General features: G+C 36.9%; 1 protein-coding gene across 1 annotated transcript in view; it reads left to right on the plus strand.

The window, feature by feature from the left end:
- The window catches only part of ntrk3a (neurotrophic tyrosine kinase, receptor, type 3a), a 207,904-nt gene that overhangs the window by 154,682 nt on the left and 34,390 nt on the right, over window positions 1-18,832 (plus strand). Inside the window, exon 11 of the mRNA XM_079414124.1 lies at window positions 8,635-8,823. Within this exon, the coding sequence (XP_079270250.1) occupies window positions 8,635-8,823 (189 nt within the window). The remainder of the gene's footprint in view (window positions 1-8,634; window positions 8,824-18,832) is intronic.

Raw genomic sequence — 18,832 nt, forward strand, 5'->3', positions numbered from 1 at the left:
TATATATATATATATATATATATATACAGGTGTATCTCAATAAATTAGAATGTCGTGAAAAAGTTTATTTTTTCTTGTAAGTTATTTCAAAAAGTGAAACTTTCATATATTTTAGATTCATTGCATGCAAGTTAAAACATTTCAAAAGTTTTTTTGTTTTAATTTTGATGATTAGAGCTTACAGTTCATGAAAGTCAAAAATCAGTATCTCAAAATATTAGAATATTTACATTTGAGTTTCAATTAATGACCATCCCTACAGTATAAATTCCGGGTATCTCTTGTTCTTTGAAGCCACAATAATGGAGAAGACTGCTGATTTGGCAGTGATCCAGAAGACGAACATTGACCCCCTCCACAAAGAGGGTAAGTCACAGAGGGTCATTACTGAAAGGTGTGGCTGTTTACAGAGTGCTGTATCAAAGCATATTAAATGCAAAGTTGACTGGAAGGAAGAATTTTGGTAGGAAAAGGTGCACAAGCAACAGAAGCTTGAGAATACTGTCAAGCAAAGCCGATTCAAACACTTGGGAGAGCTTCACAAAGAGTGAACTGAAGCTGGAATCAGTGCATCAAGAGTCACCACGCTCAGACGTCTTCAGGAAAAGGGCTACCAAACCACTTCTGAACCAGAGACAACGTCAGAAGAGTCTTACCTGGGCTGTGGAGAAAAATAACTTGACTGTTTCTCAGTGGTCCAAAGTCCTCTTTTCAGATGAAAGTAAATTTTGCATTTAATTTGGAAATCAAGGTCCCAGAGTCTGGAGGAAGAGTGGAGAGGCACAGAATCCATGTTGCTTGAAGTCCAGTGTTAAGTTTCCACAGTCTGTGATGATTTGGGCTGCCATGTCATCTGCTGGTGTTGGTCCACTGTATTTTCTGAAGTTCACAGTCAACGCAGCCATCTGCCAGGAAATTTTAGAGCACTTCATGCTTCCTTCTGCTGACAAGCTTTATGGAGATGCTGATTTCATTTTCCAGCAGGACTTGGCACCTGCCCACACTGCCAAAGGTACCAAAAGCTAGTTCAATGACCATGGTGTTACTGTGCTTGATTGGCCAGCAAACTCGCCTGACCTGAACCCTATAGAGAATCTATGGGGTATTGTCAAGAGGAAGATGAGACACCAGACCCAACAATGCAGATGACCTGAAGGCCGCTATCAAAGCAACCTGGGCTTCCATACCACCTCAGCAGTGCCACAAACTGATCACCTCCATGCCACGCCAAATTGAGACAGTAATTAAAGCAAAATGAGCTCCTACCAAGTATTGAGTACATATACAGTAAATTAACATACTTTCTAGAAGGCCAAAAATTCACTAAAAATGTTTTTTTTATTGGTCTTATGAAGTATTCTAATTTGCTGAGATGAATTGGTGGGTTTTTGTTAAATGTGAGCCTAAATCATCACAATTAAAAGAACCAAAGACTTAAACTACTTCAGTCTGTGTGCAATGAATTTATTTAATACACGAGTTTCACAATTTGAGTTGAATTACTGAAATAAATTAACTTTTCCACGACATTCTAATTTATTGAGATGCACCTGTATGTTTGTTATTAAAATACACATTGTATGTGTTGTGTATGCTTCGTATGGGCTTCATTTTGGGATGTAATATCGCTTTAGGAATAAATGGCTGATTTAGCTGTAACTTCCTCGCAATCTTACTTTAGTTTACATTAAATGGAGTATAGCGCCTGTCATCTATCTAAAGATAATAATACAACTTCTAAGTCATTGTTGAAAAGAATCTTTGCCCTTCTTCCTGTATATGAACTAAAGGTTGATTCTGATTATGATGAGGTTTCAGTCGTGTGCTAGTCTCCTTTGTCCTGCTAATGCGCGTGTGTTTGTGTGAACGTCTGATTAATTTATGCCTGCGGAGATTTGGTCACTGTGTTGCATTTGCTTCTTAATCTGTACTGTCCTTCCCCTCCAGCTCCATGGGCGTTTATACAGCTATAAACAAAATACACATTGAATGTTGTGCCTATGGCCTACTTTGTTAAGGACCATAAAGATGACTGACTGCCTTTATGTTCCTCCCAGTTTTTCATTGTTTGGCCCGACTGCAGAGGTGCTGGCACAGGATATTAATGCTTCCTGTACTGGGACTCTGTTTTGTTGACTAGTGCAGGTGCTAACTTTGTTTTATGACATAGGGAGCTAATCATGCAGCCTTTGATTTGTGCTGCAAGAAAATACTGTGACATGCTCTGAAACAAAAAATGGCTGAAACAAAAATAGCGAGCGTACAGTATAAAACAGTCTCAGAACTGTGGCCTAGCAGTTAGCACATAGCACTTGAGTTTAGCTTGCTATTTCAAATCTGGTAAGCGTACAATTGTAAGTCTGATTGCTTAGAAAAGTAAAAATAGATGTTTCTTCAAAAAATGGCACAAATTTAGGTGTCATTTGTGTTCATAGCACTCTCTAAAATCTCTAAATCTGAGTAAAAGCAATAATAGCTAATGTTAGCAGATAGTGCGAAGTGTATTGAGTGTAAGCAGTGCTAATGCTTATTGGAAAGCACAACGGGTTCTTAGTACACCTGAGGCTCCAGGGGATGTTGTACTATTAATCTGTTTCACAGAGATGAAATTGTGATAACCGGTAAGCTGCTGTTTCCATGTCTCATACCAAGTGAATGAGCTGTTTATTACTTAAGGAGGCACTCAGAATTCCTCATAATAGTTTCATTTTTCCTCAGTGCTTGTCACTGGAGTGGGGCGTCCTCACTGAAGAGGAAATAAGCAGCAAATGAGGCCTATTAGGCATTTTTTGTGAATAACACTATTAGGTTTTTGTGAATACGGTACGCTTTAGTGTCACATTACTTTTTTAAAAAGCTATAAATCCCATGTTTTTATATATATAAAACATGGGATTTATATATATTTTTTTTTTATAAGATATATATTTGTTTTGTTAGATAACATTGCATGAACGGTAGGGAGTTTTGTAGGTATTATTATTATTATTATTATTATTATTATTATTATTATTATTATATTATACTCTTTGAGACACGGCACATTTTTCACACTCAAGGTCTTATTTTCTTCTGTATGTTTGAGGATATTTTGTGCAAATAACATTTGAGTCCAGACATGCCTACCGAGGTGCAATTGAAGAGGGTTTTCGAAGAGAAAAGTGGCAAAATGAAGACCGCATTGTTGTTGTATGCCTCGCAGGCAATCATAACACCGGGGAGCCGATTCACTGTGTTCATATTCTCTGTTTACCCAACAAAAGAGTTTTGTCATTGCGGCTGACACCAAGGGGCACCGCAGATATATCTGGGCAATTCACAAATCAGGAAAAGAAGAAAAGAAACCGACTTCAGGCCATTTTAGTGGTTTGCACAGGAATGAGCAGAAGAGACAGTACAATTACGGCCATAGGAAGTGGCTCGAGTGTTTTTATATGGCTGATTTTCCAGCTCTACCACTTCCAATCAGTCTCATATGCTAAGGAAAGCATGAATCATCCCCTTTGCCCATGTCTGTACCTCTCGCTTCCTCGCTCTCGGACGAGGTGGTTTGATGTCAAGGAGACACTTCAATGCACATTGGTGAGATCAGAGGAAGTAATGTGAGTAATTTATTCATGCAGGTCTTCCATGGCTGCTTTGCATTGCAATCAGGGCACAATTGCCATAAGAGAGAAGTGGGCATGGATAGTGCCTGTTTTATCTTTTATAGCTACCTGAGATACAGAAAAGTGCTCGGTGCACTTTCAACATCAAAGGAAGCCACATCTACTCCAGGCAAATGGCATTCAGACAGCAGGGTTCAGATGCCTTTATAAACAGGATCAATCGTCCCTTTCACCTTTCGCACAGATTCGGCCCCAGCAGGTGTGTGTGTGTGTGTGTGTAAGTGAAAATGAGAGCAGAGAGATGGAGTAAGAGAGATCAGTTTTGATTACGCCGGTCTCCAAATGCGTGCAATGCGATTCCCGGTACAGATAAACCGTGTTTTCCGTCTGGGTTTGTCATGGTAAACAATGTTTTGCTAATGATGCTTTTTACGTGCTCCAAAAATATAGTTGTGATTGTATCTGATGCCATGAGATGATAAAATTGAGATGACCCATTGAATGCCTGAGAGCAGCAAAATTTAATTTGGCTCAAATTCCATTCGCTTTTTGTTAATTTGGTTTGTTTATCAGTTAAACCACGCTCCAGGTTCACTTTATGTTCACTTGTTTAAATACATTACACATGTAAAGTTAACTTTCACACTTTTTGCACTTTGAAAGTTAGGAAATTAGGTTATATTAACACTTACATGCATACCTCGGGTCTTTAGCGACCCGGGATGTTATTCACTACCCTTCATTTTTTAAAGGTGCCATAGAATGGAAAACTGTATTTACCTTGGCATAGTTAAATAATAACAGTTCTGTACATGGAAATGACATACCGTGAGCCTCAAACACCATAGTTTCCTCCTTCGTATCTAAATCTTGTGAATAAAAAAAGGCCACTGAAAAACAGGCGAATCAGAACATAACACTGACTGTAACAGTCGGGATCACTACTCCCCCAACATTTGCATATACCCACCCATGTTCTAGGCCAGCCGCCAGCCGAACCTACACAGCCTCAAGTAGGGCTCGCTGCAGCCCACAAGATCCAGGGGGCGTGGTTGGATCCACATCTAGGGGGTGGAGATTGGTACGTTTAGGGTGGAGATGGGTGGGTTTAGGGATCAGGGGGTGGAGATGTGTAGGTTTAGGTATGTGTAAGGTGGGAGGAGTTGGATCTGGATCCAACTAAACCCCCTGGATCTTGTGTTCTGCAATGAGACGCTTCTCCACAGCCGAATCATCAGTTCTGCAGGTATTGTAAAGAAACAACTGAGGACAGCAGCAAAAATGGCAGATCATTGAAATAAATGTTATGTTCCAGGCTGTGCAGGGGATGTGAATTGCAGGGATGGGTTGATGTCTGTATTCAGAAAGGCATGGAAAGCAAATAACTCGTTCTAATAAAATAACGCGAGCCACTAAAGGGACATGGTTAGTGTCTTGCCAGTGGTAGCCTGTTACATTGCAGTACATACGATTTCGCTTATGAAATTTTATAAAGAATGATGGAGAATGATTTACAGATCCTGAGCACCACTGACAAGCACCTAAGTTTAGGTGTAGGGTTGGTGTAGGGCAATAGAATATACGGTCTGTACAGTAGAAAAACCATTACGCCTATGGAAGTCCCCACAAGGATAGCGAAACAAGTGTGTGTGTGTGTGTGTGTGTGTAAATCTAGAATTTTTTTTGGTTGTATATTTGTTTATCTGAAATATTTATCATATTTCATCTGAAACTTAAGCATAAAAGGAAAGATCAGTGTGATGACAGAATATGAGTCCAATCCCACTGCAGTTCTGGCTTACACACATGTATCATGCAACACGCTCACACACATTGCACAAATTGTGTGACACTGCTGCGCTACATGCAGCAAGGTGATAATTTATGTGCGAGTCTGCATGTGTAATGCATATCTTCATGCAGGATTACCATAGTTATTTTCAGTGCTAATTAAGAACGGTGTGAGAACTTCCTGTAAGCTGTATGATAATCAGCCCAGAAAAAAGAAGCACATCATCTGTTTTTAAACAACAAGGGAAGCCAAGCTCATTTTTTATGTTTTTACACATGGCTGCATGTATTTGCAATGATTTAAAGTGTTTTACAAGAGTAGTTCACCCATAAATGAAAAGTCTGTAACTATTTACTTGTTCCAAACCTGTATTTTTTTTTTTTTTTAAGAAATGTTTAGCAGAATGTTCAGGCTGCCCTTTTCCATATATTATAAATGGAAATGGGAACTTTCTTCTAAGTTCATTCAGTAGGTTTGAGCATTGCACTGAATTGAAGCATTATTTTTTTTTTTTAAATCGTTGTCATTATTTGCAATTATATTGTTGACGGTCTGAATTCTGGCATGTAGCAGCTGTCTTTGTGGCGATTTTTCTGGTTCTCTTCCACCCATCTCACAATCTTATTAAACTAACTTTAACCGTGTAAGCAATAAATAATATTGGCCTTGAGGCTTTCATTGTTCAGGAAGGTGGAAGAAAAAACATAATTCATCACTGAAATGTGCTTTTTAAAGTGTTTTATGTAGTGCTCAGTCCCAGTGGAGAACTCAAAGTACACTTAAAGCATTCTGACAATACCTATGTTTATTTTATTTATATATTTATGCTCTTTTTAGTTTTTCTTAAGTGTATTATTTGGAATACAGTTGTGGTAATCCAGATTTGATTTATTTATTTCATAAATTTGTTTTTGTTTTTTTGTTGTCAGACAGGGAAGGTCCTTTAATATAAATGGAAACTTCTGGACCAAACGCAGTTGTCTTGGTCCAAAGAGAAGATGACAAGAGGAGGAAGTCCCGTAGAAAAGGGATGGCTTGCTACCCATTTTCTGTTTCGGCTGCTTAAACAAATTGTTTTCTGCATTTTATTGATAGAGTTCTTAACTCAAAATGCCGAAAGGCAACATCGAGTGAATGCGATCTTCAATTCACCGTGCCAGCTGTATAATAGGATTTTGAAAGTGCCATTTGATATGCTTTATGTATTTATTTTGAAGCGCATTAACAGCGGCTTCTGACCTTGCGCGTCTCTAAGTATAACCTGAAGGAGGAATTTTAAGGAGTGTTGTTACTCTCAGGCTTAAAAACGTAACATTATTAATGCAACTTTAAACAGAGCTAATTAAAAACAGCTTTTAATTTTGTGGATAAAATGAAGAAATGTTTGGATGGCTTGAACCTGCAACTTAAAATTTATATTTTAGATATTTTTTGAGTTAATTTTATTAGTCAGTATATAATATAAATTATGATCATATGAATATTATTAGGGTGATGTTTTAAAGAACAGGGGTAATTGTGTTAATACTTTTTCACCTTGCTAAGACTCCTTTTAGTATTTACAAAAATAATTTTAATGGCCTTTTTGGGACTTTTAGACTTTCCAATTAAGGAAAAGAAAAGTATTTTAATGACCCAATTAGCTGCAGGGGTCATTTGACACTTAGCTGAACATCTCCTCCTGTCTTAAAGGCTAAAGCTAATTAAGACTTTTTCCCAAGATTTCCCCTTAAATATGTCACAGCAGACCACTGTTATTGTCTCAAAATAATCTCAATTTATAGCCATGAAAGCGATTGCGGCTGCTCATTACATTTGGATTTCAGATTGAAGTTCACAAAGAGCAGTACAAAATCTGATAAAGGTCCTTTTCATTTGGCAGTTCAACTAAATTCCAAATGAAACCTTGATGACGACTTTTATGCTTCCTAATAAAATACTCATTCAAATTAGTGATGCAGTTGGTACATATTTCAAAATATTCAGCAATTTTTTCATGTATTAGCCCATTTGTCTACTTGTTTATCCTTCAATATGATTTATTTACCTACAGTCTTCCCGTCACCTGCCAAAAGGGATGCACATATTTTTTAATCCCTGAGGGAATAAACACCTCCAATCCATATTTTCATATGCTTTTTTTCACATGAAAGTCCTTGTATCTCTCACACTGAAGCGGCTATGTGCATCTACAATGTTAAGCTTTCTTTGAGTACTATGACCTCTGTTTAAATTTAAATAAATAAAAGAATAACTGCGTCTGTTCACACCACTCGTTGGCCTTATGTCAAGACGTCTGACCTTGTGAACTAAATGGCCTTGTGAGCATATTGTTGAACATTCAAAACAGTCAAATGTTAGCTCGCTCATTCGAGGCTTAACAGAAAGGACTTTTTTCAACTAGCCAGTCAGGCCAATAGGTCAAACCTTTACTTGCTCTAGTGACATTTACAGTGGTCCTGAGGCACAAATGTGAAAAATGCTGGTTTCTTAGAATTACTTTGAAGTGTTTGAATATTAATACAGCAACTTAAAATTGTCAAATACAACATAATTTGTATATAAATATATATTTTTAATATATTTTAACACCAATACTACTACATATTATTAATCATATTAATAAATTTACATTTAATTTCATTTTATTTAAAATTTTATTTTCAAGGCTTGACAGTTTTTTTTCTTTCCCTGCTGTTTCATGGATGGATGGATAGATAGATAGATTTTATTTTATTAAATAAACAGTGATGGAAGACATGGAATAATGATGCCAGAAAATTGATGCCAGAAATGCAGCAATGACTGTATTGGGAAAGTGCTGGTTCAGTCAGCTGTCCTGAAACACTCTCTCATTGGCCATCAGGCCGTCTTTATTGTCAAGGCCTGTCATTTATCTATTGCCGGCTTGGAGGCCAAAACTGAATGTGGGTGTTTTTTTGTTGACACCACTAAATGAGCCGATGATTGGACTTTGGGAAACTTGGGAAGTCAGTGTTTACCATGGCCCAGGGCCACGGCAGCTGAGGCTTCTGGGGTTGAATCAGACCGAGGCGTTTAATGTGTGACCAAATGACAGAGAAGAGCTCAGAGGCCAGTCGCAGCTCTAAGAGATAACGTTTATTCTGACAAATGAGCCTGCCCGCTTTTCCCTCTCAGATGTATTACGCTGCATTCATTTTCCATTAAGCAACCAATGTCATTTTATGTGATGGCTGTGTTTTCTCTCTGCAGGACCCGTGGCTGTGATCAGCGGTGAAGAAGACTCCGCCAGCCCCCTCCATCATGTCAATCACGGCATCATAACCCCATGTACCCTAGATGCCGGGCCAGACGCTGTGGTGATCGGCATGACCCGTATCCCAGTGATCGAAAACCCGCAGTATTTCCGGCATGGGCACAACTGCAACAAGCCCACAACTTGTGAGTACCAAATAGGCACCAAGAATGTGTATTTTTTATGTCTAGATTTCTTAAGCATAATTTGCCTGCTGGTTATTTATCTTGAAAGCATTTCATTTGCATTTGCGTTATTGTGCATTGATAACAAGCCTCCGCAATGCTTTCATGGTTGCCAGATATCAAGAGTTGAAATCCCCCAATCAGAGTTTTTATCTTAAATCGATACATTTTTTGCCTAGTGCTAAAATGCTAAAAAAAAAAAAAAAAAATTCCAATTTGATGATTTTCAGTTCTGTTTCTTGAGTATTCGTTATTTGGGACGCATGTACTTGAATAATCTTATAATCTTAAGAATTATATATACAATATAAGCACATAGAAAAAATTGTGTAGAATCTATTTCACACTATTATTTGTCATTGTTTTTGTTTAGCAATTTCTAAGAAACAGCAAGGTAACACATTGAATTAAACAAGATTTATTTATTTGTTATTATTATTATTATTATTATTTTACAGTCCAATGTAAATTGATTCTTGAACAAATGAGTCTTTTGAGCTGGTTCAGATCAAATTGAGCTAATGGTTACTGAATTATTTGATTCACTTACTGAAGTACAAGTCATTCATTTTGTTACATCCAACTTGCAATTAAACAAGAACTGTTACTACTTTATGCTGAAAGAATCAGTGAATCAGTTAATAAATGAATGAATCAATTAATTGGTGAAATCAGTAAATTTGAGAATCAGTGAGTCATTTGAATCATGTGTCAATTAATGAGTCAGTGAATTAATTCAGTCATGAATCAGTGAAGCAATTAAGGCATGAATCATTGAATTAATTCAATATATTAATTGGTGAATCAGTACATTTGACAATCAGTGAGTCATTTGAATCGTGTGTTGAATAATGAATCAATGAACCAATTCAATTATGAATCAGTGAATCAATGTAATCAAAAATCATTGATTTAATTCAATCAGTTAATTGTGGGATCAGTAGCTTTGAGAATTTGTGAGTAATTTGTATCATGTTTCAATTAATCAAAGAATTAAATCTTGAATCTTTTGAATCTTTTATTTGAATATATATTGTGCACTGCATACTCAAGATCTCCATTCCTACTGCCTGCCAACAGCCATTTTTCATAATCCAACTTTGTTCCACACAGCAGGTGGCAGACGTTCCCGAGCTCTTCATTGCCCCCTTGAGTACAATTCCAAACAGAACTGATTCAATTAAAGTCTGAAGACTCCTGCCATTTGAAAAGCCTATGAAAGCGTACTTATTACAGTGAGTGGCAGTGACATTGACAGTGATTTGTGGAGTTTCTGTCCTTGCCTAAATTTTTACAGTGTACTCAGGGAGTGCGTAAATCTGCTGCCCCCCTTAGCAAGACTCATCATGTTTTAGTGCACCTACTGTACTGTCATATTTCCAGATGAAATTGAATTCAAGTTTAAATTTAGGTCGGCTGCAAATTCCCTCATGTGCCTTACAGATTGAACTCTAGACAAAAGCATATGCATGCTTGAGAAAGAGAAGGTGAAGTGTGAAACGGGGGCGTGAAAAGTCGATAAATTTATGTTTAAGAAGAATTTGAGTGGGCTCTCAAAGGGTCTCAACCACAAAAAGGAAGCAGATTTTTTTGAGTGTTTTGAAGTATGTAGTGCTCATCTGAAAAATATAGTTATTGATATATAGAAGTATATATGTAATAAAAGTTATTAAATACTGTATGTAATAATATTATAAAATATAACTATTTTTGTAAATATTTTAAATAAATATTTTCAAAGAAGAAAAAAAAAACGTCCTTTTTTACGTGAAATTTAAAGGGGTCATGAACTGCCTCTATTTTTTATATTTTGTAGTGTTCTTTGAGGTCCACTTATAATGCTATCAAGATTTTTACATAAAAAAAAAAAAACATCAAACACAAAGCATCTTGTTGTCTTCATAGCCCTCTTTACGTATCGTTTGGTTTCTGCGTAGACCTGCGCGTTCGCCTCTCTCATAACCCCTACTTTCGTGAATCGGTGGGTGGGGCTAGATCAAGCTGGCATTGATCTAAAGCTGTGGAGGTGGTGCTTATTTATTACATCATAGAGTGGAACATTCCAAAAGCTGTCGTTTTGGCAGACTGCCTTCAATATAAGCTGTTTTTAGACTAACAACAAAGTTTTGAGCTCTGAAACTTACAGGATGTTTTTTTATATATAGTACAATGACCTCTTACATGTCAAAAGATCCAGGGAATTTTGGTTTCTCAGTTCATGGCTAATTTGTGGATAAATTTTAATTTAATCTGCTTTAACCAGGACGAAAAAGACTCTATAATTCATATGGTAATTTTAATATCTTGCACAATTGGCAAACCTTCTGATTTCCACCTGAGAAAAGGATTCACACTAGTCCTTTTGTGGGGCGCCGATGGGTTTTCTCTTCCACATGGCCTTGATCCGGACTAATCTGTGAATTATCTGTCTTTAGGATTTTACATTATTCCGGGGCTGGAATAATCCAGACAGTATTCCCTCAACGCATCCATTCTCTCTGTTCTATTCTCTCTGTACTTCCTATGAGCTTTTCCATGATTTCCAAATCTAGCCAAAATTAAATTCTCAGCGACATACAGGGAGAAAAACTGCATTACCTTGTGTTTCTGGGCATCACGTGCTTCTGATCTGCCTGTTCCTGCTCCAATGTGGAGGCAATCCCAAACTAAGCGAGCTTTGTTAAATCGGCTTAATTTTATCGGCCTCTAAAGATGCGATTCTGGTTCTCCAGCCTCTTTTGAACCCCAAAAAGTGGCAGAGTATCATCGCTCATATTGTGCTGCTCTGTTGCCTCATCAAATAAATTTGATTTGTTTGTGGGCAGAGACATGCAACTCAGGAGGGATATCACTTTTGAAGCACCTGGAGGCAACCAAGAAGATTAATTTAATTCATCTGAGCCAAAGCAATAACAACACAGCTGATTGCATGAGGTGTCAAAGTCGTGTCCGAAACCTGAATATTTTTTCCTCTAGATTTTTTTTTTTTTTTTTTTTACAGAAAAACTTTTGTCTTTTAGCACTGACATCTTTTTTTGCAGATTCTTGTACATTTTTAAATGTTTTAAATTAATTTATTCAAATATATAAATATTTTTTTAAAATTATTAAACAACTAAAACCCAACATAGATATAAAGCTAGCAATAAAATGAAAATTAGATATAAATTTTTATATATATATATATATATTATTTCTGTTAAACATACTTTGAGCATTGGCAGGTTGTCAAAGTTATTTATTAGCCTTTCCGGGGATCCTAATTGTTCACATTTCAGTGAACTCAGATACCAAAAGGAAAAAAAAAATGGAGGGACCCAGATGAAAAACGACAAAGCCGTAGGCAAACAAAGCCAATATCCGCTGCTCCATGAAGCTGATACACAATCAAACAGTGCCTGGTGGCTATGGAGAAGCACATGGATGGCTTGTAAAGCTGCTTGATTTGTCATTTTGTACTTGGAGAGTGGAGGACGTGGAAAGAATGAGGTATCAGTGGCAGTGCATGATGACTTGGAGCTTAGTTGGTAGACCGTAAAATGTTGAATTTAATTATTTTCATTCCCTGTTCTGAATATTTTGTTGTGGGGGTGTAGTGGTTAAGAATCTGGGCTGATAACCAAAAGATTTTGATTTTGAAAACTACAGCTACAGAAGACAGGAAATGGATTCCACCGTCCTTCCGTAGTCTGTACCTCGACTAACAGATGGTTCTCAAAATAATGAGTGGCCCCGTTTCTCCAAACCCCTCCACTCGACACACAGGCCAACTCAGTAAGCCAAAGAAATCATATTAAGTGTGGAAAAACATACATATGTAGTATAAACACCCAGAGTTACGCTTTATGAACTGCATGAGTCTTTAATGGCAAAATGACTGATTTATAATCTGCCAGACTTGTGTTTGTGGGTGTTTACAGCAAGGGTTTTGAGAACGTGCATGCTAATAAATTAATAGCACAGGCTTCTTTTTTCATTCCTTTTTATTTCTAGAATCTCTTCCTTTTCACATGCAAGGGGATGAAATGAGCCGGAACTGAGAGTTTAGAATTGAAAAAGCGACTTCATGCTAGCTTGAGCATGAGTCATTATTAATTCATGATAATTGTCTTTTGTCAGGTATTAAGCTACAGCTTTTCTGTATAGTTTTATGTAATTAAAAATAATCATTAAACTTTTATTTTGAATTGTATTACTATAATAACTAATAACTAAACTACAGAACTACATTCTGCTCCAGGTTAAACTCTCACTACAGTGACACCATTTGATTACTTGTCAGGTCAACAGGGCTATAAAAGTATTGAGATGGATATATTGGCTACAGTACATACAAAGACAGCTTCATTATTGCAGGCTGACTAAATGCAAGGCCTGTAGCAATGTTGGCCAAACTCTGCGAAAGCACTGAACCCTTTGTTCAATGGCCGTCAATTACCCAAGCTCTTCCTGTAATCATCTCTCTCAAGACTTCCTCCCTGAACCTTCTGGCATTTTAGCAGTGAACTCATTCCACCCCAATTAGCCATTAAATGACCCCACAGAATTTCACAGCACATTTGAAAATATAAACTTCAAGTACTGAAGAATATAGTCTATACATTAGCTAGCAGCAGGTTTTGTCACGGCACAAAGATCTCTACTGATTTGTTTGGAGATGCATGTGGAGTAATGAAACATCTTGAGTTTACTTGAACAAACAGACCACACACACTCTCACACACACTCACGCACACATACTGTACATGTAATTATTTAATAATTAGGTTGAATTCAGCTAAAGTGGGCCACGTTTTGTTAAACGTCTAATTAGGGGTGGGTGGTATACCGGTAGACACGATTAACTGGTAGAAATCTTGTATGTGCAAAAATGCAAGTATTCTCATAAACGCTGTAATTTAGGTCTTAAGTGAAAGCAAACAGCTGAAAAAGAAAGAATGTGTAACAGTAAACAACAAAACTGCTTTTGACTAAATCACTTTTGTAACTTTAATGATAATAAGAAAGAAAACATATATACATATATTTAAGAATATGCAGTTTTTTTATATTATTATTTGATTACTGTATACAATGTAGGCCTATGTAGCATTTCTTATGTATGTTCAACTATAGTTTTTTTGTCCTATTGCTGTCAGTAGTTTCTTTTATCTCACAAGTGTATTTTAAAATTATATTATTTCACATTTTAAATGCATTAAAACAACATATAAAATTCTATTTGTTGGTATATGAGATGGAACATTCAAGGGCTCAATGATATATGTTTTTCATTCATCTTTTTAGTCTTTTTTATGACAGAGGATTTCTTTTATTGTCTGAAACCAAAGGAAAGAGAAAGGAACAGCCTTATCTGTTTTGACAGAGCACCTTTACTTTCAAACGGCATTAAAGATGATCGTCTCTCTTATGTCTGCTGGCAAGATTAGAGAGGAAGAGCTCTATAAAGAGTTACAGACCATTTACTGCTGTCTTTTTGCTGCAGAGAGCTTCAAAGTGAACTTCTATGTGGACTAATTTTGCGTAAACTGATTTTGCATGTTATTTCATCTCAGCTGATTGCATACAAGACTTTTATTTGCAGGGAATCTCCACCAGTGGATGCCCAACTGGTTGATTAAGTTTTTGAGGGGAAACCAAAAAGTAAAGCTCAGTTACACAGCGGGAGCAATTTTGTAGTTTTCCCATGCAATCACTTAAATTTGCATGTAAGAACTGCCAGAATTACCAACAAGCACAAAAAAACTGTCAAGGAATTTGTACCCCAATTGCGCTCCATCTTATTTTACTGGAATGCGTATTTCCACCCTGTCAGGGCAGAAGGAAGCCCTGGAGGCCAGATGGGTAAAGTGGGACATTTATCTCCAGCCATTTAGTCAAAACTGTCAAGCAACATCCAGTTAAGTGTTGAGCTCAGTCAGCGGGTGAAAAACTGTGTTAAACCAGCATCGCTGTGATGTTTCACCAAATTGACATAAGTGAGGTATACAGAATCTATTTCTTCCACTTGCTTCCATTAAAGAAGTTCAGAAAGTGTGCAGATTTAACCATAAGAAAGCCAGGAAAGCATTTCAGTCGGAAATTGCAGAAGTGTCTGTGTGAAACGGCACTCTTGAGGGCCTTTTAGAAACTTATTTACTTCAAGCAACTCCAATACAAACACAATGCGCTGAAAGATATGTCCTTATTTTCTTTGCTTTTATGCTCCAGACACAAAAAGCATGATAAACTTCAAGCTCACTCACCTCCGGAGGCAAAGGTTTACCTTTATAGAATTATAAATCATTGTGGACAAAGAATAGTGTCCATCTTGGAAGCAATTCTGTGTTGTTACAGTGGAAATATCATGATGCACCGTAGCACTAGATTCAATAACAGCTCTGAGGATGCAACAAATGCTGCTTATAGAGATGAATACAGTCTTATTTTGGAGGGCATGGGGAATCAGGATATAGCCGTAAACGGATTTCACTTTCACTTGATTTGAAAATGGCTTTACAGTAGATGCTTGTATAAGACGATACTTTGAAGACATTTACAATTGTTTTATTTATACAATGAAAGTGAATACAGAAGTAGAAAAAAGTGGTACAAAAATATGTATTTATTGTTTATTTATGAAAAATACTTTTGTTTAGCAAAATGTTATGGATATAGACATTATGATGACAGTAAATTATTATAGAATATTCTATTCTATTCTATAAATAAATGCTGGATCTTTCTATTCATCAAAGAATCCTTAAAAAAGTATTATGTTTCCACAAAGATATTAACATTGTTTCTTGAGCAGCAAATCAGCATATTAGAAGGATTTCTGAAGGATCATGTGACAAGACTCCAGTAATGATGCTGAAAATAAAGCTTTGCCATAGATAGATAGATAGATAGATAGATAGATAGATAGATAGATAGATAGATAGATAGATAGATAGATAGATAGATAGATAGATTAAAAAAATAGACCGAACTGGCATATTTTCATCCCAAAACTATTATGTTTTTTATATTAATTATATATTTACTATTACTATATGTATATATTTTATTTTATATTATATTTGCTACACATAAAAAAAAATAAAAATAGACAGATTTGGGGTATAAGGTTTCATCTTGCACTGTTGAAGTGGTCCAACCTTTGAAAAAGTCCATTTCAAACTCCCAAACCCTTATTATAACCCTAAACATAGTCCTAAAATCTGATTAATGATAGAAATGGGTGTTGATCTTGGTAAAGTCCTGCTTAAATAAACCCCATTAAGCTTAATGCCATATATCACAACTACTTTCATCTACATTTAATTCTTGCACATTGATATGTGACTCGACTTGATGGCACTATCTAAATCTTCACAAAAGCCACATTCATGTCAAATGATTTTTAAATCGCAGCACTTTATTAATATGTTCCTCTCTGACGTTCCCCTCTTGCCATAAAAGAATCAAACTCGTCTAGAAAGACTGATGATCTTCTCCAGTGAACCACGGGGAGCTTTGGCTGACAATAATCGTGCTGATGGTGCGCACCTTGTGGTCGGCCTTCTCCCATTAGCTACAGGTGTAACCACCGCAGGAAATTAATCCTTATTAGGGAACATTGAAGGGGGTGCGACTCTGGACACTTCTGCTGGCCTAATGACAGATACATATCTGCCCGAGGTCCTATTATTTCTTCTGCCTCCTGGCACTCCGGTGCTGGCGTTTTAATGAATCTGTATTTTTATAATCTGTCAGCTTGTATTAGATGATAGCTTTAGATTTCTTGCAGGACATTAACGGAGAGGCTGTTTGGTAATGGGAGCGCACAGTGCAGCGGGAATGATGGAATGCGAGCGTTGAAGGAACAGATTTCCAGTGTGCTAGGCTCTTTTATTTGAGTCAAGGGTAATCATTTTGCATGATGCTTGGAGAGGCCTCGAGTTTTATCTTTTTAACTGCTTTCCGGGGCTGTTTTAAGAGACAGTGCTGTAGTTATGGCAGGCCTGAGTCATCCAGATGGAATCCGTTATTTGCATTCTCTGCGCTGATCAATGTACAGTATCTCAGACTCTAATGCATGACATCAATTATTATTATATATTATTTTAAATATAAAGAACATGTATTATTCAATTATTAAATCAATTTGTATTGAATATAGATTTTTTGTTCTAGATCTGTCATTTTTCTTTAATATAGTTTTAGTAGACCTGGGGCCTACGCTTATTACGTCCGAGATCAAATGACACATCCAAGATGATATCATAGCGCTAATCAGGATGTGGCTAATTCAGTTCTTCGAACGCACCTGTTGTTGATGATTAGTATGGCTGGATTGAGTTATCTGAGATAATTGTGAGTTCATGGGTTGGTTTAAAAAGGGCTATGTATCGATACTTGAAACCACGATCAGCAATCCAGTGATTGGCTGGCGGCAAGACAGCAACGTAATAAAAAAAAAAAAAAGTTGTGACGTATTGTCAAGTATGGTGACCCATACTCAAAATTTGTGCTCTGCGTTTAACCCATCCAAGTGCACACACACAGCAGTGAGTAGTGAACAAATGCACACACACACACACACACACACACACACCGTGAACACACACCCGGAGCAGTGGGCAGCCATTTATGCTGCAGCGCCCGGGGAGCAGTTGGGGGTTCGGTGCCTTGCTCAAGGGCACCTCAGTCATGGTATTGAGGGTGGAGAGAGCGCTGGACATTCACTCCCCCCACCTACAAACCCTGCCGGCCCGAGACTCGAACCCGCAACCTTTCGATTACGAGTCCAATTCTCTAACCATTAGGCCACGACTTCCTAATGACATCATATAATAAAAAAAACCCAAAAAAACACCTGACGAAAAACTTGACAAACTTCTGGACTTTTATAAGGAAACAGCCAAGCGAAGAAAACTACATAAATGTTATAATCGATAAATGAAATGTGCATAAAAAGTGAAATTTTTAATTTACTTTAATTTTAATTTTATTTATTTTAATTTAATTATTTTTTCATTTATATTCACGATTTCTAATCAGCAACAATCAAATCCAGCTGAGTTAGTGACATATGAAGAATGGGCCCCTGTAGTTTGCGAGGTAAAAAAATAATAATAATAATAATGTCAATTGTAAAAATTATGCTTTTCAATTTTAAATTTTTTTATATAGCTTTAATTTTATGTATATATATAATATATATAATAATTAGTATATATATAATGACACGGCAGTGTAATAATCCTCTGAAAATAAATAAATAAATAGATTTTTTTAATATGATTTCTATTTATTTAGTATTGATATACTATTTGTGTAAATATTATGTAATTGATTAAAATTTTCATTCAATTGCCAGCCCTAATTTTTAGTGGAGTACATTGTGTCACTCTGCGTAATGCAGTTTGACTCTGCTTTAGCAGTTTTTAGTTTTCTGTGCTTGTACCGTGTGAGTTACAGGCATTTTTGATCTGTCATTTTAAGACCGGCGCATCACCTAAAAACGGGAAGCCCTCGGAAACCAATTTGAGTCACGTCTCTCGTGGTGTTCAAACACAGCTAATCTGTGATAACCAAAAGATGCCTATTTGTTCTCTGCAGAGGTCACAATGTGTTTACTGAATTTTTGCTGTCGAGAAAATGCCATTTAAGCATTGGCGTCTGTACCACCTGTCAGAAAGCTCTCGGTGCTGAGGGATGGCAGGAGGCTTCAAGGCAGCTGAGATTCAAATCGCTTAATGATCAGACAAACTATGACAGATGAGATCTTTATAACCGTGTCTGAATGAGACGCGAGTTGCCTGGTCCTCTGGATGAGGTCATCACGGTCCTCCCTGACTCTCACTTTTCATCTTCTTCCTCTTTTCCTCCCACCCTCTCACGCTCTTTCCTTTGAGCCAGGAAGCTGTAACAGCATCCCAAATGCCAAATCATCAAAGGAAAGCATACAATGATTAGGACCATCACGGCCATCTAAGGTAGCATT

Source organism: Barbus barbus (genome assembly GCF_936440315.1).
Source record: "Barbus barbus genome assembly, chromosome: 50".
NCBI lineage: Eukaryota > Metazoa > Chordata > Actinopteri > Cypriniformes > Cyprinidae > Barbus > Barbus barbus.